The sequence below is a fragment of the Dromiciops gliroides genome, chromosome 1 (assembly GCF_019393635.1).
Source record: "Dromiciops gliroides isolate mDroGli1 chromosome 1, mDroGli1.pri, whole genome shotgun sequence".
NCBI lineage: Eukaryota > Metazoa > Chordata > Mammalia > Microbiotheria > Microbiotheriidae > Dromiciops > Dromiciops gliroides.
Genome location: NC_057861.1, coordinates 427,390,342 through 427,409,778, shown reverse-complemented (window position 1 = coordinate 427,409,778; position 19,437 = coordinate 427,390,342). Strand labels below are relative to the sequence as shown.

General features: G+C 35.2%; 1 protein-coding gene across 1 annotated transcript in view; it reads right to left on the bottom strand.

Annotated features, from left to right (window-relative positions):
- Window positions 1–19,437, bottom strand: part of SLC30A5 (solute carrier family 30 member 5) — a 50,306-nt gene that overhangs the window by 12,845 nt on the left and 18,024 nt on the right. The window contains exons 4-12 of the mRNA XM_043975651.1: window positions 18,285–18,370; window positions 17,180–17,267; window positions 11,856–11,943; window positions 10,119–10,195; window positions 9,180–9,350; window positions 8,327–8,615; window positions 7,697–7,905; window positions 4,378–4,535; window positions 2,341–2,470 (exon numbers count right to left, since the gene is read on the bottom strand). Coding sequence (XP_043831586.1) covers window positions 2,341–2,470; window positions 4,378–4,535; window positions 7,697–7,905; window positions 8,327–8,615; window positions 9,180–9,350; window positions 10,119–10,195; window positions 11,856–11,943; window positions 17,180–17,267; window positions 18,285–18,370 — 1,296 coding nt within the window. The remainder of the gene's footprint in view (window positions 1–2,340; window positions 2,471–4,377; window positions 4,536–7,696; window positions 7,906–8,326; window positions 8,616–9,179; window positions 9,351–10,118; window positions 10,196–11,855; window positions 11,944–17,179; window positions 17,268–18,284; window positions 18,371–19,437) is intronic.

Below are 19,437 nucleotides of genomic sequence, written 5' to 3'. Positions count from 1 at the left end.
AAGTAGCCACAATTTACATGCTAACATATATCATAAAGGATGAAGAAATAAAGAAGTTCTCCATGGAATTGAAAATATTCTCCAAACCAAGAAAACATGGGCTTTGCTATAGTGTGAACTCAATGTGAAAGCAGGTTCAGAGTAGGTCAGCAAAACATATTAGAAAATATGGTTCCAGTAAAAAGAAAAAATGACAGAAAAGACTAGAAGACTATTGGAAGCCTTATGCCTATATATCATGAATGTTTTTTAAAAAAAGGGGGTTAAAGGTGTTGTATATATTGAACATCAAACTCTACCACAAAGCCCAAAATTGACCATACCCTAACAGAAAGTAAATGATTCATTACTAACATGAGAGTCATTTCAGAATCAGCTCTATTCAGTCAGTGACAGTCAATTCAGTCACAGACTTACATATAGGTCAAAATCAATATCAAATTAGAAGAGAGCCTACAGAAAGCTTGGAGTGAGATCTCACTAAGTCAGATCAATTCAACAACATGGTACCTACAGATGGAACTGGACACTATTGAAGTAGATACTGACATTGAAAAAAAATTTTTTTTAAAAAACTAGACCTGTAATTTGTTAGATTTAGGGTCCTCTTAATTAGAAAACTCCCTCTAACAAAGCAGATCAACAACTGTTCTGTATCTTAGATTCTTAGGGATACCTAAGGTTAAAATGATTATGTGCAAGGGGCAGCTGGGTGGCCCAGTGGATAGAGCACTGGCCCTGGAGTCAGGAGTACCTGGGCTCAAATCCGGCCTCAGACCCTGTGCAAGTGTGACCCTGGGCAAGTCACTTAACCCCAACTACCTCACTAAAAAACAAACAAACAAACAAAAAATGATTATGTGCTCAGGGTCACTGTTTATAAGAAAATCTTGAGAGATAGAAAATATTTGTTGCAATGAGAAGGCCAAAGGAACCCAGAAATTACCTGAGGCAGCAAAACCTGATCTCCATGTCAAGCAGAAAGGCTTGGTACGGAAGGGTAATACCACTTTTTAAAGTTTATTTTAAAGTTATAGGAGTTTATTTGCAAAACACTGTAGAAAATGTTGGCAGAAGATCGCAAATGGCATTACCTTACAAAATGATGAAAAGCACTAGAGTTGAAGACATCTATAGAAAGGTTGACACAAGATTCAACTTAGCTAGATCATTCCAAAAGCATCTACAGATAAAACTTGGAGGATAAGTAGATGCAAAATGTTTTTATAGCTGGTAAATGATCAGTGATAATATAAGCATTAGTGAGAGTGGAACCCACCATATTTGTCCTCTAACATTTGTAGAGGGAATGAAACTTAAGGACATGAAACTGGGAAAAATAACTGAACCTGAGCAAGTATCTGCAGAAGAAACCTGTCCTAGAAATGATATAATATATAATTATAATAAATAATGATATAATACATAATATATAATATGTAATAATGTGGGAGTGATTTTTAAGAGAGCTCAAAGAAAGGAAAAATACTCCCCCCAAGGCAGGGGGGGGGGGATCTATATAACATTACTTCCCATAACACCACTTATAACAACAGCTTCAGAGAAACCACTGTGTATTATTAACCCATATATGCCTGCTTTTTTGTCTTTCTAAAATCTGTGTGAGAATAGTGTATTAAAAGTATCCTTCAAAAAAAAAAAGTATCCTTCATGAAAGCTACATCTTCGAAGTCACATAAGTGACTGAAAGGTACAGAAAATACAAGACCCCAATGTTTACTGCTTGTTGCTTACCAGATGATTAAGGAGTAAAATGGAGCCTTTCAATACTCTTCCAATAAGGTGTCTCCTAATACATATGTGAGGGTCATACAAAATTCCTTAATTTCCCACCATGACACTCAAACTCTTTATCTCTCATTCCTTGGATGATTTAGAAAGAAATACTCTCAAAGATGCACTAGTGAGCATAAAATGTTATAAAGATCTATAGGAAAGCTGATAGATCTTTGGCTAGATTCTCTTTGGAAAACTAATGGGGAGGGACACAAAAATAATATGTCTGGGACTAGTGAATATTTACTCAAATTAAATCATGGATCAACGGATTATTAAACTGAAAATATATTTAAATAGAGATCTGATAAGTTAGGAGAATAGGGAACTGCCTACAGATTCATTTATTTTTACTATTTTATCAGCTCAAATACTTTAGCAAAGAAAGATTACTTTAAAAAATCATGAATATATGCTAACACAGAAAATCACATCAATAAAAATACACCACTCTCACATCAATTAATTAAGTTTTCACTTCAGCATGGAAAAACATTAATGATTATACAAACAGGAATTCAGATATAAATTAAAAACACTTACCGCTAACATGTATGTGTCTAATTCTGGAGGATCTATCAATCTAGCCACTGACTCCACAAACAAAAAAAAAGCTATTACCATCAGAAAAAGTCCATTAATAAAACCAGAGAGAATTTCTATTCTTCCATACCTGAAAGAGAATAGTGCATTTCTTTTTTAAAAAAGGAAAGGACTAAAAAACAAGATAGACAAATTTTAACAATGCAAATAAATGGCAACACATTTTAATGTACTTTTCTTTTAAGGCTTTAATAAAAATATTCTTGTTTTGACAAATGTATAAACTAAAATGGAGACTATCAGGTTTATACAAATTTCTGTTATGGTTATAGATCCTATTTTCAGTACTCTCTGTGGATGATTCCAGTGTCTTCTGATGATCTAATCTAGTTCTTATTTACTTAGGAAATCAAGACTGTCCTCCTGTCTATCCAAACTCTCAAGTGCACTTTCTCTTGCTTAATACTTAATCTTCTTTAACACAATAAGTAAAATTGCAAACACTTGACGACTGGCATTCAAGCATAATAACATATTCAACCATAAACACGATATCACTGTCATAAGTCATATCTAGTTAGTTTTAACACTGGACCCCGGGGATCCCCAAGGGAGAGAAAGGGGCAAAAAACCCACCCTGTATTCTAAAGTCACCAATTCTTAAGTGGGTACAAAGTGGGTAGCAGTTTGAAACCTATCATCTCCTGACCAATAAGGATTTTCTTTTTCATTTTCTATTTCCTTATTTAAGGAATAGACAACTAGATCTGCCGAGTTACTAAGACTCCTGTCCAAATGTTCACATTTACCAAGTTCTGGAAGAATCATTTGAACTTGGGTGGCTCGGGAAGGCTTTGGAGAAGAGATGAGGAGGATTTTGATTAAGACATGGGTACAGTTTAGATTAAGACATGTTGAGTTTGAGATGTCACCAGACATGAAACAGGTCTACAATTTGAGGTGTAATCTATGTAGAAATTAAAATACTTTGCAGACCTGTCAAAAGTAGGTCAAACATATAATATTAGTACCATATTTCATTTTCATTTAGGTGAGCTCTAAACCAGAGGTCATCCAAAGCAATCCTCAAGTTTCCGAATAATAAGATTTGAGATGATTTGGAGGAAGATAGTCTGAGATTTTTCAGATTCATATTCTCATGCTGGTGAAAAGTTTAGCATTGAAAGGGAATAAAGTAAAATGGTCAAATTACTGGTGGTGTTCCTACCTTCTCTGTTATAATTTCAAACATCCTCTCCCAGTAGCCACAACAGAGCAAATTCTTTGTTTAGAAGTACATACTTTATGTGAGAATTCTAAAATTTGCCTTAATGCTTAAAACAATTATTTTTTTACCTTTATGTACCACCATATTTGTGTGTGTGTGTGTGATTCCATCATTTAGATTGATACTAATTCTGTAAAACTAGGAGCTATACACAAAAACTATTCTGAGGTCCTACTGAGGGACCTAACATGTCCAGGTAAGACAAAAACTTTCCAGAAAACACATTAGTTAAAAGTAGTTTAAGCAGCCAGAAAATTAAGCATTTTTCCCTATCACAAATGCTTGATTTAAAAAAAAAAACCACAAAAACCCAAGAAAACTATTTTACTATGCTTCCATACAGTCACTCTGACATTCCTTTCTTTATAGGGCAACCCTTAAAAACTAGAGTAAAGCAACCAGTTAAAATTTAAATTCTATGGCCTTCTATTTTTTGGTGAAAGAAAAAAGCTATCTGAAAACATCACTACTTTATTCTCAGATATATAAAATCATTTTTTATGATGGATTTTGTGTTTAAAATCAATTATGTTGGGTAGCTAGGTGGCGCAGTGGATAGAACACCGGCCCTGGAGTCAGGAGTGCCCGAGTTCAAATCTGGCCTCAGACACTTAACATTTACTAGCTGTGTGACCCTGGGCAAGTCACTTAATCCCAATTGCCTCACTAAAAAACAACAACAACAAAAAAACCCAAATCATTTCATCTGAATTCAGTAATGTACTGATAATGCAAATTAAAGTACTTACCCATAGGAGAAAATACGGGTTGCTTTCCACCTACTCATGAGGGCTGCAAAAAGTCCCATAACTAAAGCAGAACAATCAAAGAGCATATGGAATCCATCTGATATTAGACCTAGGCTATTGGTCAGTACTCCGTAGAATAATTCCACAAAGGTAAAAACCTAAAAACAACAATTTGGAGTATGTTAGTAAAATATTAGTTTTATGTAATTTCTTTAGAATTAAGAAATGCATTTTCAGACTAGTTATAAAACCCTTACTTTAAGATACTATCTAGCATGATCTAACTTTGCTTCTTTAAATGTGTGGCAGCATAATACAGTGTAAAGTATAGTGGACTTAAGAGTCAGGAAAAGACCTAGGTTCAAACCTCACCTCTGACACTTACTAGCTGTGTGACTTTAGGAGTCAGTTTTCTCATTTGTTGTTTATCTATCATTCTTGAAAAGGAACATGACATTCAGAGGTGATGTCATGACTTGCATGAATTGGATTTAAGTGAGGCAGGGCTGGGCAAAATTACCAGCCTCACTCTCTCCTCCAGAGGTATCTGGGTCCAGTGGCAAGAATCAGGACAACTGGAGATGGCCCTGGATACTTGAGGCAATCAGGGTTAAATGACCAGCCCAGTGTCACTCAGCTAGTAAATTTCAAGTGTCTGAGGCCGGATTTGAACTCACATCCTCCTGATTCCAGGGCTGGTGCTTTATCTACTGTGCCGCATAGCTGCCCATTTCCATTTGTAAAATAGGGATGGGGGCAGCTAGATGGCGCAGTGGATGGAGCACCGGCCCTGGAGTCAGGAGTACCTGAGTTTGGATCCGGCCTCAGACACTTAACACTTACTGGCTGTGTGACCCTGGGCAAGTCACTTAACCCCAATTGCCTCACTAAAACAAAAAACAAAATAGGGATGGATAACAATCCCTCTGATATCTTACAGGATTTTTGTTAGGTTCAAATAGGATCTCATAGTATGTAAGGATAGAAACTGGACTTGTGATTTCATAGGTATAATGGACTTCTAAATGAGGAAACTCCCTCTACTAATGGAAACTGGCACCTTTCCTGCAGCTTATAGACTTAAAGAGTTATTCAGAACACCAAGCAGTTAAGTGACTTGTCCATGGTCACAAGATAATATATTAGAGGCAGAACTTGAACTTGGTTCTTCCTTCTTGGTTCTGGGGTCAGTTCTCTATCCACTAGGCTTTAAATCTTAAACTGCAAATAAATAAACAAAAGCTTATCTGTTTAAAAATTCTACCAATACTGTTGTATGGCTGTGAAACATGTAACATTATAAATGAACAGCTGAGTGTGAACAGATGAACTAGAATAACTGGAGTCAAGGATGTTATCAGGGAAATAAATGATTGAAAAAGAAGCGGGATTCATCACATGGTGAGAAGGTGTAATAAATAGGTAGACCACCTGATTGTTTCACCAGCATCTTCACCTGATTAGGGAAAGTGAGGCCAGGACTCCTAAAAGTTGGGCATGTCCCTATGTTTTGACTTACAGAAGGACATATATGAAAACTGCACAGGATAGGGAGGCCAGAATTGGTTTTGAGCTCCATCATTAAAGGGAACATACAAATCAGTGTACTCATAGAGGCATTTGACTGTTATTATTAAATCGCTCTTATGTACGTCATACCTAACAATAATAATTGTATAATTCACTAATTCAGAAAGATAAAAAAGGAAGCTCAATCAAAGCATTATGAACTCTATTTTAAAAGGAGATGATCCTAAGTCCATATGCTATTTGTTCAGCTATCTACCCTGTGCAAGGCACAAAGTTGAGCACTATGGAACATTAATCCGGTCACCAAGGACATATGAACTTTGATAATTCAATAAGGATAGGGCATTGGGACTGGACCTTTGGTTTTGGTGGTATAGGGAACTGCCAAATGAGAAGATGTCCTCTATCAATGCTAACACAGTATTTCTGATGAAACCATCTTATTACACAATACCAGTAAAAGAGTTTCTTTAGCAAGTAATGGGGAAAAAAAATTCTAGAGAGAATGTCTAAGCCTTTGTTAAGAGAACAAATTCTTTAAGCACTTTGGTTTACCATCTACATTGATACTAATCTGAAACAATCTCTGTCAATATTTTGTGTGACTAGATGTATTTGTATGTAATAGAATGGAATTAAAAATATTAAATGAATCAAACTTCCACAAATTCACAATGACTTCTTCCTACCTCTCATTAATCTGAGTAAGTGAAAAGTTTACTGAATTTGTGAGGACACAATACTAAAATGTTGAATGAAATAAGATAATGTAAAGCACTTTCCAATCTTGGAGTGCTATAAAAATTAATTATTCTCAGCAGTAGTATTGTGCTGCATAATTTAGATTTTATTTGACAAAGATAAAAGTATAAAAAAATTCCAAGAGAAGTAAATTTTGCTTATGATATTCATTTCAATGAAGAGCTTGTCACAGAGAAGAAAATCCATTATACAAAATTAGTAACTTGGTATAGTGGAAGGAGTGTTAAGACTTGGAGTTAGGAGACCACTAAGGTACTTGTGAAGTTATTTTTTTACATCACTAACTATATTTTACAGATGAGCAAACAGATTCAGAAAAGGGACTTTTCGAAGACAATAAAAATACTAAGTATCTAATAAAAGTCTTCTGGTTTTCTACTTGAAGCATTTAGCTTCAAGTGCTTTTTAGTTGTGAAATTCAATGATTCTATATAATTTAGGATAAGGCTAATAAAGTGCAAAGAAATAGAAAGTCATAGTGATCTGTCTTAAAGAATAGTTATAAATGTAATAATTTGTAATTTTTACACAAATCAAATTATAATTAACATTCTTTTTTTTTTTAAGTGAGGCAATTGGGGTTAAGCGACTTGCCCAGGGTCACACAGCTAGTAAGTGTTAAGTGTCTAAGGCCAGATTTGAACTCACGTACTCCTGAATCCAGGGCCAGTGCTCTATCCACTGCACCACCTAGCTGCCCCTATAATTAACATTCTAAAAAGCTCAAAGAATATCCCTAAAGTAGGCCGAATATATACCAGCAGTCTTCTTTACATTCTTTCACCTGCTTAGCCAAGCCTTTTTTTGTGTGTGAGAGAAAATAGAACTTTTAAAGTATATAAAAGTCACTTTAGTCAGAAATGTCAAACTGAGGCTAGAAGACTTTACACATACTGAATTCTTACATCAAATTTTTTCTCTTCACATTCATAAATGTGTTAAAACTGATAAGAACTCATATTAAAAGCTGCTAATATTAAAAGACTAATAAGCTTTCAAATTATATCATTCTACTTAAAAATCTTACCAGATTCAGGCACAAGAAGTAGAAGATGTGTCTAGAATCACTCTCCTCAAGTATTTGTTTCAGTGATTCTTTAATAAATCTAGGGACTGATTGAGAGCTGTGTTGTAAAGCATCACCCATGAAGTTATATAGAGGAGTTCCTTCAGGAGAATAGCCAACAAGTGTACCCTTCTGTCCTTTCTTCGAGGGAGAAGCTAGGATGTTAGCAGCTATAAAGGAAAAAAAAATCACAAAACAGCTTAGAATTCCAATTATTTTCTTTTTTGCTTTGTTTGATACAAATTTTTATTGAAGTTTTTTGTTTTCTTTAATCATCACTTTCCTCCAGTAAAAATTTCAAAAGGCTAATGCTTACAAAAGCCAACTGCTAACACTAAATGGAAGTTTTTTTGAAACTTCAGAAAATAATTTGATCACCACAATCAATAAAAGTCAACTACAAAGCAAAACAATATTATATATAAGGCACTTGATAGAGCTTTCAAAGGCAAAAATCAATACTTCATAGTAGTTATTAATTTTGATTTATACTTTTAATTGGTGCTATCACACTTCTAGTTTTCTCAATGTCAAATTAACCTTTCTCATCTTAAACAAGTAGAAAATTAAGGAATAAAAAAAGATGCTTACATAAAATGAAGAATATAGCACTCACTACCACTCCTCCAGAAAGGACATGTTCAGTGCTCTCTTGATGAGCTGGTTTATTCATAGCTCGAAGTTGGTCTGTTATTGGATGTGTCCAAAAGTTTCCAAAAAGCAGAGCACTAACACAAATAAGAAAAGATCCATAGCGGGCACTCTTGGAAACTTCCATTTTGACTGAACAGATGGAATCCACATAGAAATCCAGGACCACAACAAAAAAGATAACCGTTGTGAAAGGCATGATGAGAGAAGACCAAGATTCTACTTTACTCTAGAAAAAAGAAAGAAATTCCACCTATTGAAGGATATATTGTGCAGATATCTGTTAATGTGCTAATGCTTCTTTGGGTACAGAGATGCTTGAATGTGAATGTTAAAAAACATGGCGTTTGCATTTTCCTCATGAACATCACATTACTCATTTGCTTGTTTCCCCCCCAAATTCAAGATTTAAGTACATCCCACAATCCCCTGGGCCAAAGAAATATGATAGAGAAGTACTATAGCTGATTCTTAATGCATTTTCTAGAATATAGTTTCAAATTCTATTTATAGAAAAAAACAACAGAATCCTACCATCTAAAAGGAATATGAAAATGTAAAAAGACACAAAATCAAATAAGAATTTGATCATTATAGGCATGTATAGAGAAGAAAATAATGTAAACAGATGAGAATTGCATGTGAAGCACCTTATAAGTCTATATGTAGGAGCATTCTTGACTTCAGGGAAAAGCAAAGATTTAAACTACTAGTATATAATTAAAACAACAAATTTATGAGTGAATAGCAATTCAGTTTTTCACTTACTGCTAAAATTTTTTTATTTTATTACCTCAGTTGTCACAGAAAGGATGATGACCCATGGGCATAAAAGGAGCACAGAAACAAGATGAGATAAGGCTTGAAGACGTTTGGCTCCACCCACATCAAGAGAGAGCTTCCTGGAAGCTGTATGAAAACCAACCTTACAACACAAGGCTAACACGAGCAATAAAACTCCACCCTGTTAATAAAATGATAAAATTCTTAAGAGAAGTACACAGGATCTAAGACTTATCTATATACAATTATATTGAAAGGAAATGGTAAGCTATTTTTGCAAACTCGGATACTATCCCAAATCTTCTGCTTAGAAGAAAATGTTCTTAGGTTCATTTAAATGAGAAGATTGTCCTTGTTTTAAATTATCATAGCATAGGAGTTTCTTTATGAAAAATTCAAATAGAATTGTGTTTTCTTATATAGAATTGGGGACATTAATCTTGTTAATAATATCATAGCAATTTATTATCATCAAACTTGACATGTAAACTAAAAATGTCTAATCATATAGAACTCTGTTCAATACATAACTTATTTTGTCATTTTGAAGACTATACAATTTGCTTTTGTAGGTAAAGAAATGGCTGTAGTGTATGAAAGGGAAAAGAGAAACAATATTAATCAAATTGCCTAAATCTCTATTAAGAAACCCATTTAAACAGGTATCAAATTACTAAAAGGCAGACTGAATTCTAGATATTAACAATGAGAGATACGTACTCATTTTTTTTTTTTTAAGTGAGGCAATTGGGGTTAAGTGACTTGCCCAGGGTCACACAGCTAGTAAGTGTTAAGTGTCTGAGGCCGGATTTGAACTCAGGTACTCCTGAATCCAGGGCTGGTGTTCTATCTACTGCGCCACCTAGTTGCCCTGATATGTACTCATTTTAAAGACACCATAATCTTTAAAAAAATTTCTAGTGTTTCAGGTATAAGAAAAATGGCATACCTTGTGATCTGCAACACCTAAGAAAGCAATGACTGTGTAAAGCATATGTGTCAGAGCACTGTCATGATGTCCTTCAGCTAAAGAAGTCAGGTTAAAGAAAACATAATACATCTTCGATCCATATGTTTACTCATTACTAGTGGTAGCTCTAATGCTTTTTAGCTAGAAGGGTTTCGAAACAGAAGACACCTTGTTCCTTCTCTCCAACTACTCTGCTTGGGATGAAGTCTTCTCTCAAACATTTAGATTCAGAAAGGTCTTGAAATGTCAAAGACATGGAGGTAATAGCACCTAAGAAATCACAGCAATCAGCACTAGAAGGAGGTTCTTTTGACTCCAAGACTAGTCTGCAAAAGCAAACAAGTTTGGCATGGAGTAAGTAAGTAGCTCAGTGGCATTATGAGTTAAATAGGGTTTTGATAATTTTTTTTTGGGGGGGGGGTCTTCTTTTGTTTTTAAATTTCCTTGCAACCTAATCATCACCTATAGCACTGTTACTAAGAGGAAAACAACTAAGTTGCAAATAAACTGCAGAGGCCCCTCATAGGCCAGACATCGTCTAGCAGCATCGATCTGTTCCATTTCTGAGTTGTGCTGGCTAATTCTTCCTTAAACAGCCTAGTAGCCTTCTACTCCTGGAGGTTCATCTTGTTAAAGAGCTAGATTTAGTGTGGACATCTGATTGACTTTAGCTTTATTGTCACTAAAACTCCCCTAACTCAAGTGGTCTACCAGCCTCAGCCTTCCCAATAGAAGAGATTATAACCACATTCCAGATGAATTTAGTTTGAAGAATCTTTTCTTCAACAGTAGCTAAAGCTCATTAATATAAGTTTTACCAACTACTAAATTTTCCCAAATCTAACACTTCCCAATGTGGCAATTTATTTTATGGGAACTGACATGTAGCTCTGGATTAAAATTTAACCAAAGAACAAATAAACATGAGTACCTATTTTACACCCCAGACCCATGTGCAAAGTATGTCCTAGATACTTTGGAGGATATAAGTATAAAACATCACCCCTACTATCAATCAAATCATATGATCATATATTTACAGTTGAAGAAACAGAGGCCCAAAGAGGTTAAGTAACTTGCCCAAGGTGAAGAGTACCACTAAGTGTCTGAGCCAAGAATTGAACCTAGGCTTTCTCACTCAAAATTCAGTACTCTCTCCACTGTACAATATCAATGATTGCTACTTTTAACACCTGGAAATTACTTTGTACATTATTTTTACGTATCTGCATACCTCTTGTATCCTTTCTTATGGAATGCAAACTTATTCAAGGAAAGAACTGTGTAGCTTTTGTGTTTGTTGCTTTTGTCAGCTCCCACTGTATCCTGGATAAAGTATGCACTTAATATAAGTCTGCCAAATTGAAGACATGGTGCTTGTAAGCCTAATTTGAGAGGGTCCAATTAGTTGTAGATCTACCAGCTTCTATTACTTGAGAACAAATGCCATTTTTCTATAGACTTTCCTACTCCCCCCCACCCCATTTCAGAATATTTAGCCATTAAGGAAGGTTTTATGATCCTGGAAAAATTATTTATTTTAAAATAAATCTATTAGTTTTGTGAAACAACTTTCAACATTAAGCAATTTTATTCTGTTGCATTTGTGAATGTGTTGAATATGAATCACATTCTATTCTTCCTTTACTATTGGCACTCTACTACTATGGTATTAAACATATCTAGCCTTGATTTTACTCTTTTATGAAAGGATACGGTGTTCAGCAATTTTAGCCATAAGATCATCATTATCAAAAAACAACAAACAGATCACAGCAATGATGAAAAAAGCAGCTCCTCTTGTCTGAAAAGAAATAAGATTATCTGTTTTTAGAAGGTTGTGCAAAGGTTATCAAGTTTAATGTTAAAAACATTTTGAAGACACAAACTGGAGGCTATCATCTTTTTAAAGTAAAATTAATATCTGAAAAGAAAAGAAGTACATAATGACTTAAAATTATATCTTCAACAGTAATTTATTAAAGCAAAGGGCCCCATTAGATCCCGAAGAATATACTGAGACATTTAAAAACACATAATACTGAAAAATAAGAATTGTCTTTTCCTTGTTGTCATGGCATTATGCTATCATGCTTCAATTAGCATAAGTTAAAATTTCTAGTTGTTATATAGCTGATAATTGGAAATCCTACCTTACCCAGTAAAAACTTTAACAGGTGTTACTAAGCAAGGAAGGAGTCCAGTTAACAGAAATGAAATAAAGATGTAACTGAAACATTTTAAATAATGATAGGATAGTAAAAAACATTGTTTCTCCTCACAAAGCCTGGACCAAAGAAACATGTAGCTCGCTCAGAGGCAAATTCAATTTTAATCATCTATTAGGAGGTGAAATAGTTACAACTAGTCATAATTTGGCTCCTTATTCCTGTTCTAGAGACTCATTTTGACAAGGAGGTACTCATGGTAAGGATGCATAGGCAAACTTAACCCCCACTGCCCTGCCAAAAAAAAAAAAGATGCATAAGCAAGAAAAAGCAAGATGCATTTATTAAGTATGTGCCAGGCACTGTGCTAAGTGTTAGAGATAGAAACAGAAGCAAAAAGAGTTCCTACCCTCAAGCAGCTTATATTCTAAAGAGGGAAGACAATACAAAAAGAGGAGCTGAAAAGTGGGGTGAAATACTGACAAGGGGGCATCCAAAAGTAGAAAGCAGAGTCAGGAAGGAAATGAAGGTTGGCTGGCCTAGGCCTCTACACAAAAATGGAGTTCTTGGAAGGAACTTGCCATTGGAGAAAGGGGAGGGATATTTTGGGATAAAAAGGCTGCAGAGGTGGATGGATGTTACAGGATGAGGTGACCCCAGGTGATAAGTAAAGTTGCAAGGTGAAATGGCAACTGAGGCATGGTAGCAAAGCCCAGAAAGTTAGAAGCAGAGCCATGAAGACAAGTTCTATTGAGATATAAAGGCTTCAGAAGTGCAGGCTTAAACAACTGTGTCTGACTGAGGACCAGCTGAGATAATTATAAACAGGCATTTCTCAAATGTTTTATTTCAAAGTTTGTCAAGTGCTTTATGTGCATTATCTCCTTGGAGCCTGATAACTCTGTAAGATAAGTACTACAGATATTGTTTTCATTTTATAGTTAATGAAACTGAGCCTCAGAGAACTGAAGTGACTGGTCCATGGTCACAAATCCAGTAAGTGTTGAGGCAGACGAGAATCTAACTCTTCTTAACTCTAAGTCTAACATTCTACCCACAATACAAGGCTGCCAACAGGTAAGTTTAGAGTTCCACCACAAGAAGACCAACTACTAGGTCAAGATTATTCTAGCAACTGGATTCTAATAAAAAGTTAATCTAGTAAATATGATTAAGAGTTACCATATATATAACCTAAATTTTACCAAATTTGTAATGCTTACAAAAAAATGTAAATAAACAGACTAATATGAAGATCATTGCAGCCTACACACACCACTATCCAAAGGATGAAAACAGAAAAATTCTCTGAAGAGTTCAACAAGATTTTCCATCAAAGCCATATATCATATCATAAAATAGGGTATCCACGTTCTTTAGTGATCTCTTGGATGTTGATGCCAAGCAAGGTGTTAAACAGGGAGAAGTGTATTCACCTAAGGACACTGTCTGATTAGATGTCCTTTGTAAAGTCCAACCAAAACTTCCAGTCTTGATTAATGGTAACATTTTCCAAATGCTTGTTTGTGGATGACATTGTGCTAATTTCCACTGAACCCCAGAATACTTACAATCCTCCTCAGTGAAATATCAAGTGTGAAGGGGTCATAACTGCCTACAATGAAAAACAAAATTGACAAGTGCCTATTGCCCACAATCTCTCATGCAGCTGGATATGCATCCTGATGTGTTAGTTCATCAATATGTATAACTCTAGCCAAAGATGGACAATGATCTGACTCAGAATTGGGGAGGAAGACACTGGTCTGGATTGCATTTGGGAAACTGTACAATGGTTTCAATGACCACCCCCCCCGAAAAAAAAAACTGCTACAAAAACAGCTAAACTCTTAACAGTAATACTAATTGGTCATTCATCTTGATATTTTTTCCTTTGTCCATTTCCCACCTCCCTCTTTTAGCATCATCATCAACTTGGTAAAATAAACTACATAGTAGGAACTGTTGTAAATACACGCTACATGTATTTTCTCATCTTTACCTTTTCTTTTCATTTGATGTTGGTTTTTGTTTTAACAAATTATAGCAACTAAAAAGTGAGCCAATTCCTTTCACACCAGCAAAACAGTTGTTTCCTTTCTATAGTCAATTTTGTTATTTTAATGTCATTATGTGGTATTTGCTATGTCTAAAGGTCAAACCTCGAGATATTTAAAGGGAAAAAAGTTAGTGAATGACAAGGAGGAAAAAATGCTCTGTGGATAGAATTACTTTAATAAATCTGTGATTTCATTGATGAGGATATTCCCTTCATGAGAGCAGACCACAACTCATCCCCATCTCCTCAGTCTTCGTAACACTGGTCTATATTCTCTCACAGATAAGCTAAAGGCCTTCCTCAAGGCCTTTTTACATTTCATGGTTAAAAGTGCACATATAACACTTGGGTTGTCTGCTTTTGCTCCTGCCACAAAAGTGACAGCTCATTTCCTCTTCAATCATACATTTCATGGATGATGTCTTTATGCCACTTTTTGCATGTAAATCATTACAGGAAATGGATTGCAACCCATGTTCATTATGTGTCTTCCCATTGCCCCTTGAGTGCCTTGTGATTTATTTTTTGAAGAGTGCTGTATTTCAAGAGCTGTAAACACACGGCATCAACTGAACATATATTTTAAAATAGGGACTTCTGAATTAGAAAGCAGTTTTAAAAGCAGTGTACAATTTCCAAAATTCAATCTACATTGTGCTCTTCTTCCTATTCAATTCTGAGACCAATTCTTCATTTAATTTCAGGGCCTGTACCAAGTCTATGCAAGTCTGGGCAGCAGGCATTTTGTAACCATTTAGTTTTTTCCTGTATGGATTTTTGGTTGAGCTCTAGAATAATCATGTACCTCACTGAGGAGGCCTTGTAATATCCTGGAGTTTGATGTAATCAGCACTGTATTAATCTGCCAAGAGGAAGACCTGAAAGGCTTCATATATCTATAGTGAAGAGTTATTACATTTGGATTTTCCACAGGACATCCTCCATGTCACATTCACCTTTGCCAAAGCAAACATTTATTTCCCTGTTTTAAGCCTCAACTAAGGTTAACAATCAAAGGATTTTTAAATGGTGCTATCTCTGTAGTTGCATTTAGAAAAGGCTCTTGTTTGGATTTAACATATGCATGAGATATTCAATGGCCACTAAAACAAGGTGACTGAGAGAACATCAATAACTATTTACTAGCACTTCCTGCTTTATTTCTATAAAATTTTGAGGAAAATAAATTAAACATATATTGAGAGTATACTTGATGAAAATATAAGAGTAGAACTGGGAAAAATTTCACAAGTAATACAACAGAACATCTTCAGCCACACAAATGACTGAAACATGCAGAGGAAAAAAAAATCCCATTGTGTTTAATTGTAAAACAAGCACTTGATTCAGTCAAACAAAATGCAAACTTAAGGACTCTTCTCTAAATAAGGTGTCTCTCATGCACATGTTTAGATCATACAAGGCTCTTTCACAGATGCAACTCAAGATAAATTTGTTCAATGATGCCATTCTGACAGGTCTTTGTCACTGTTACGGAGACTATCCAGTACACAACCCAAAAGAAGTGTGATTCTCCTAGTGTGCAGATAAAAGTAATCTGAAGGTCAAAGAAAAGCTACAAGGTTGGTGTAAGCTGACTGTAGCACCTGATGAGCTATGAGCAAGAAGCAGCAAAAATGACACTACCCAGGAAGGATCAGAGAGGGAGATGAATTGAATAAGTAACAGGATCGAGAAGCAACAAACCAACAGCCTTAGTAATATATCAGTAAATCCTGAGATGCTAAAAAGAAAGCCTTCAGATTATTGGCAGGTTTTAATTTGACAGGTTATGTTGTAGCACTGGAATTACACCAATAAAATAATAGATTCCATAGTGACAATTTTGAAAACATTAAATTCTAAGGAGATAATATTAATGATATACAACTTATTTCATAAATAATTTCATTTCCCTTATGATTTAGAAGGTGTTCTAGAATTTATTCTAGTGCTTCAAAGTTGTAAAATCTGAACACTGACAATATAATATTGTTGGAGCTGGGAAGTCTGTCAGATTGAGAGGATATATATTTTCATAAACAAACATGTTCCAATGACAGCTTGATAGAGAGCAGAGAGTTGCTTACATATAAATTAGATTTGTTTGAAGTATTAAAGCTATCAATATGTTTCAAACATGAATTATAATTAAATGGGGAATGGCTGAACAACTTATGCTATGTGTGTGACTGAATAATATTGTGCTTGTAAGAAATGATGAAGAGGACTGACTGGTTTTAGAAAAACCTGGTAAGACCTATATGAACTGATGCAACCTTCAACAGTAACAGCAATACTGTAAAGACAATCAACTGTGAAAGACTCAGTAACTCTGATAAGTACCATGATCTACCAAAGGACTCAAGACATAAAATGCTATCCACAACCAGATAAAGAACTGATGGATTCAGACTGCAAACTAAAGCTAAACTCTTTTTTTCTTTCTCTACTTTTCTTGCCTTTTGGGGCTGCTGGGGGTGGGAGACAAGGCTAATACAGAAATATTTTGCATGACCGTATGTGTGTAACAGGTATCATATTTCTTGCTTTCTCAATGAGTGGGGGAGGGGCAGAGGGAGAAAATATGGAACTTGAAGACAAAAATAAAATGAAAATTTAAAAATATGAACTTTGAGAGATTTGTATTAGTGACTGTATAATGTATATCAGTTATTTACTTAAACCATTAATAAATTATGCTAGTTTTTCTAGATGGTGAAAAGATGATTGCAAATTCTATACTCTTGAATGAGACAATTTACATTTATCATTTCAATTTTGAAATGAAGGATAGCTGAAAAAAAAAATACCTTTGCTGGTCCTCCTCCAGAACTAGTGAACAAAACATTTAGTAGCGAGATGACAACAATATCACTGTGTTCAAAGAGCAGCAAAGTCCTATGAAAACAAAATAATTAGCAATTCAAATGGATTTCCTATACTGAGTTAGATTGCGAAAAGGGCTCAAGTAGTTTTTTTGGCTTTCATAAAATAGTAAGAAAAAGGAATCTTTCAAAACTAAAAACCACAACTAATTAGTAAGTAGATTCTTTGTTTTTGTTTTGGTGAGGCAATTGGGGTTAAGTGACTTGCCCAGGGTCACACAGCTAGTAATTGTCAAATATCTGAGGCTGGATTTTAACTTGGTACCTCCTGAATCCAGGGCAGGTGCTCTATCCACTGTGCCACCTAGCTGCCCCCCTGATTTAATTTTTTTCTTTTTCTTTCTTTTTTTTTTTTGTGCGGGGCAATTGGGGTTAAGTGACTTGCCCGGGTTCACACAGCTAGTAAGTGTCAAGTATCTGAGGCTGGATTTGAACTCAGATCCTCCTGAATCCAAGGCCAGTGCTTTATCCACTGCGCCACATAGCTGCCCCAGGAAAATGTTTTTTAAAATTAAATGAGGGGTGGGGTCATCTAGGTGGCGAAGATCTTTTCTTAGCAAAGGTAAGGACAGAGGTGCTTAAAAGCATTTTGTGACTGTTTTAAACTAGTCTAACTGGTAAACAGTCAATTATGGACAGATTAAGAATGGAGCAATGATTCCAATATAAAGTATTACTCTATCAAGTACACATGCATACTTGAATTGAACTCACTGCAAGAAAAATATCAGAATTTTTTATGTAAAACTAAACTTCTTTATCAATGCTTAGCATAAAAATCAGTTAAAACTGATACACAGGGACAGCTAGGTGGCGCAGTGGATAGAGCAGCAGCCCTGGAGTCAGGAGGACCTGAGTTCAAATCCAGCCTGAGATGCTTAACACTTACTAGCTGTGTGACCCTGGGCAAGTCACTTAACCCCAACTGCCTCACCAACCCCCCCCCCAAAACAATCAAAAACTTGATACACAAAACAACTGTTTTAATGTTGTTTAACATAATAAACTTATAAAGAAAGTCTATATTTACCTTAATGGACCACAAAGAGTGAGACCAAAAAACCATAAAAGTGAAATGATACACCCAGCAACAGCATGTTTAAATATTTTGACCCACTGCAAAAAAAAAAAAAAAAGGTGAAAATGAAAAATTCCAGTTATAGAAACCATTAAGATAACAGAAAACCTTACGTTAATAATGAAAAAGTGTGAAATATAACATTCTCAAAGTAAATAAAAATATTAGGATCATCTGCTTAGCACATTTTAGAGATGGGAAAAATAGCCTTCTGTAATGTCTCATTTTCATAATTTTTGGTTAGTTTCAAGTTTTCTTTTGAATACTTATAAATTTTGAATGGTTAAAACTTTCACAATGTTCAAATGTTAGTGTGGCAGTATTTAATATTCTACTAGAGGGTTTTTTCCTTTTCTAGTTGATTACTACATGCTAGTATAATTTTGTCCAAAGAAGGGGAGGAAGAAGGAAAGGGAGGCAGGGAAGGAGGAAGAGGAGAAGGGAGGAAAAGAAAGAGGGAAGAGAAGAAAGAAAAAAGAGGGAGGGGAGAAAGAATTCCAAGAATGGTATTAAAATCATGGTGAATTATAAGTTGGAAATGTCTCCTGAGCTAGGCTGCAGAAGGTACCTATAAAAAATTCTAATAGAATTTAGAGCATGTTCAACAAGATCCTTGGGCCTTAAGTTAAGAAATCAAATCCAGCCTCAGACACTTGTGTAACTTTGGGAAAACCTCTTAACATCTGTTTGCTTCAGTTTTCTCATCTGTAAAATAGGATAATACAATATCACCTACCTACCAAGGCTGTTGAGAGGATCAATGAGATAATAATTGTAAAGAACTTAGCACAGAGCTTGGCATATAGTAAACACTATATAAGCATTAGCTATTATTGTTACTGTTATTTTTTTAAAAATGAAGTCCATAAGCATTCAGGGAGAGGTTGTTTACCAAGGCAATAGGAAGTGCCAGATTCAACGTGGGGTACTGCCAAACCGATATTGGGTTACTGTAATGGGGACAGATATGAACTAGTATCTTTATTGTGCTCTACCCACTTCTAGGGCCATAGATTATTGGTGGGGAAAGAAAGGGACCTACATAGGAAAGTGGCATTCCCTGGCAGGGAGGCTATGTGTATGGAGAAATGAGAACGTTCAGAAG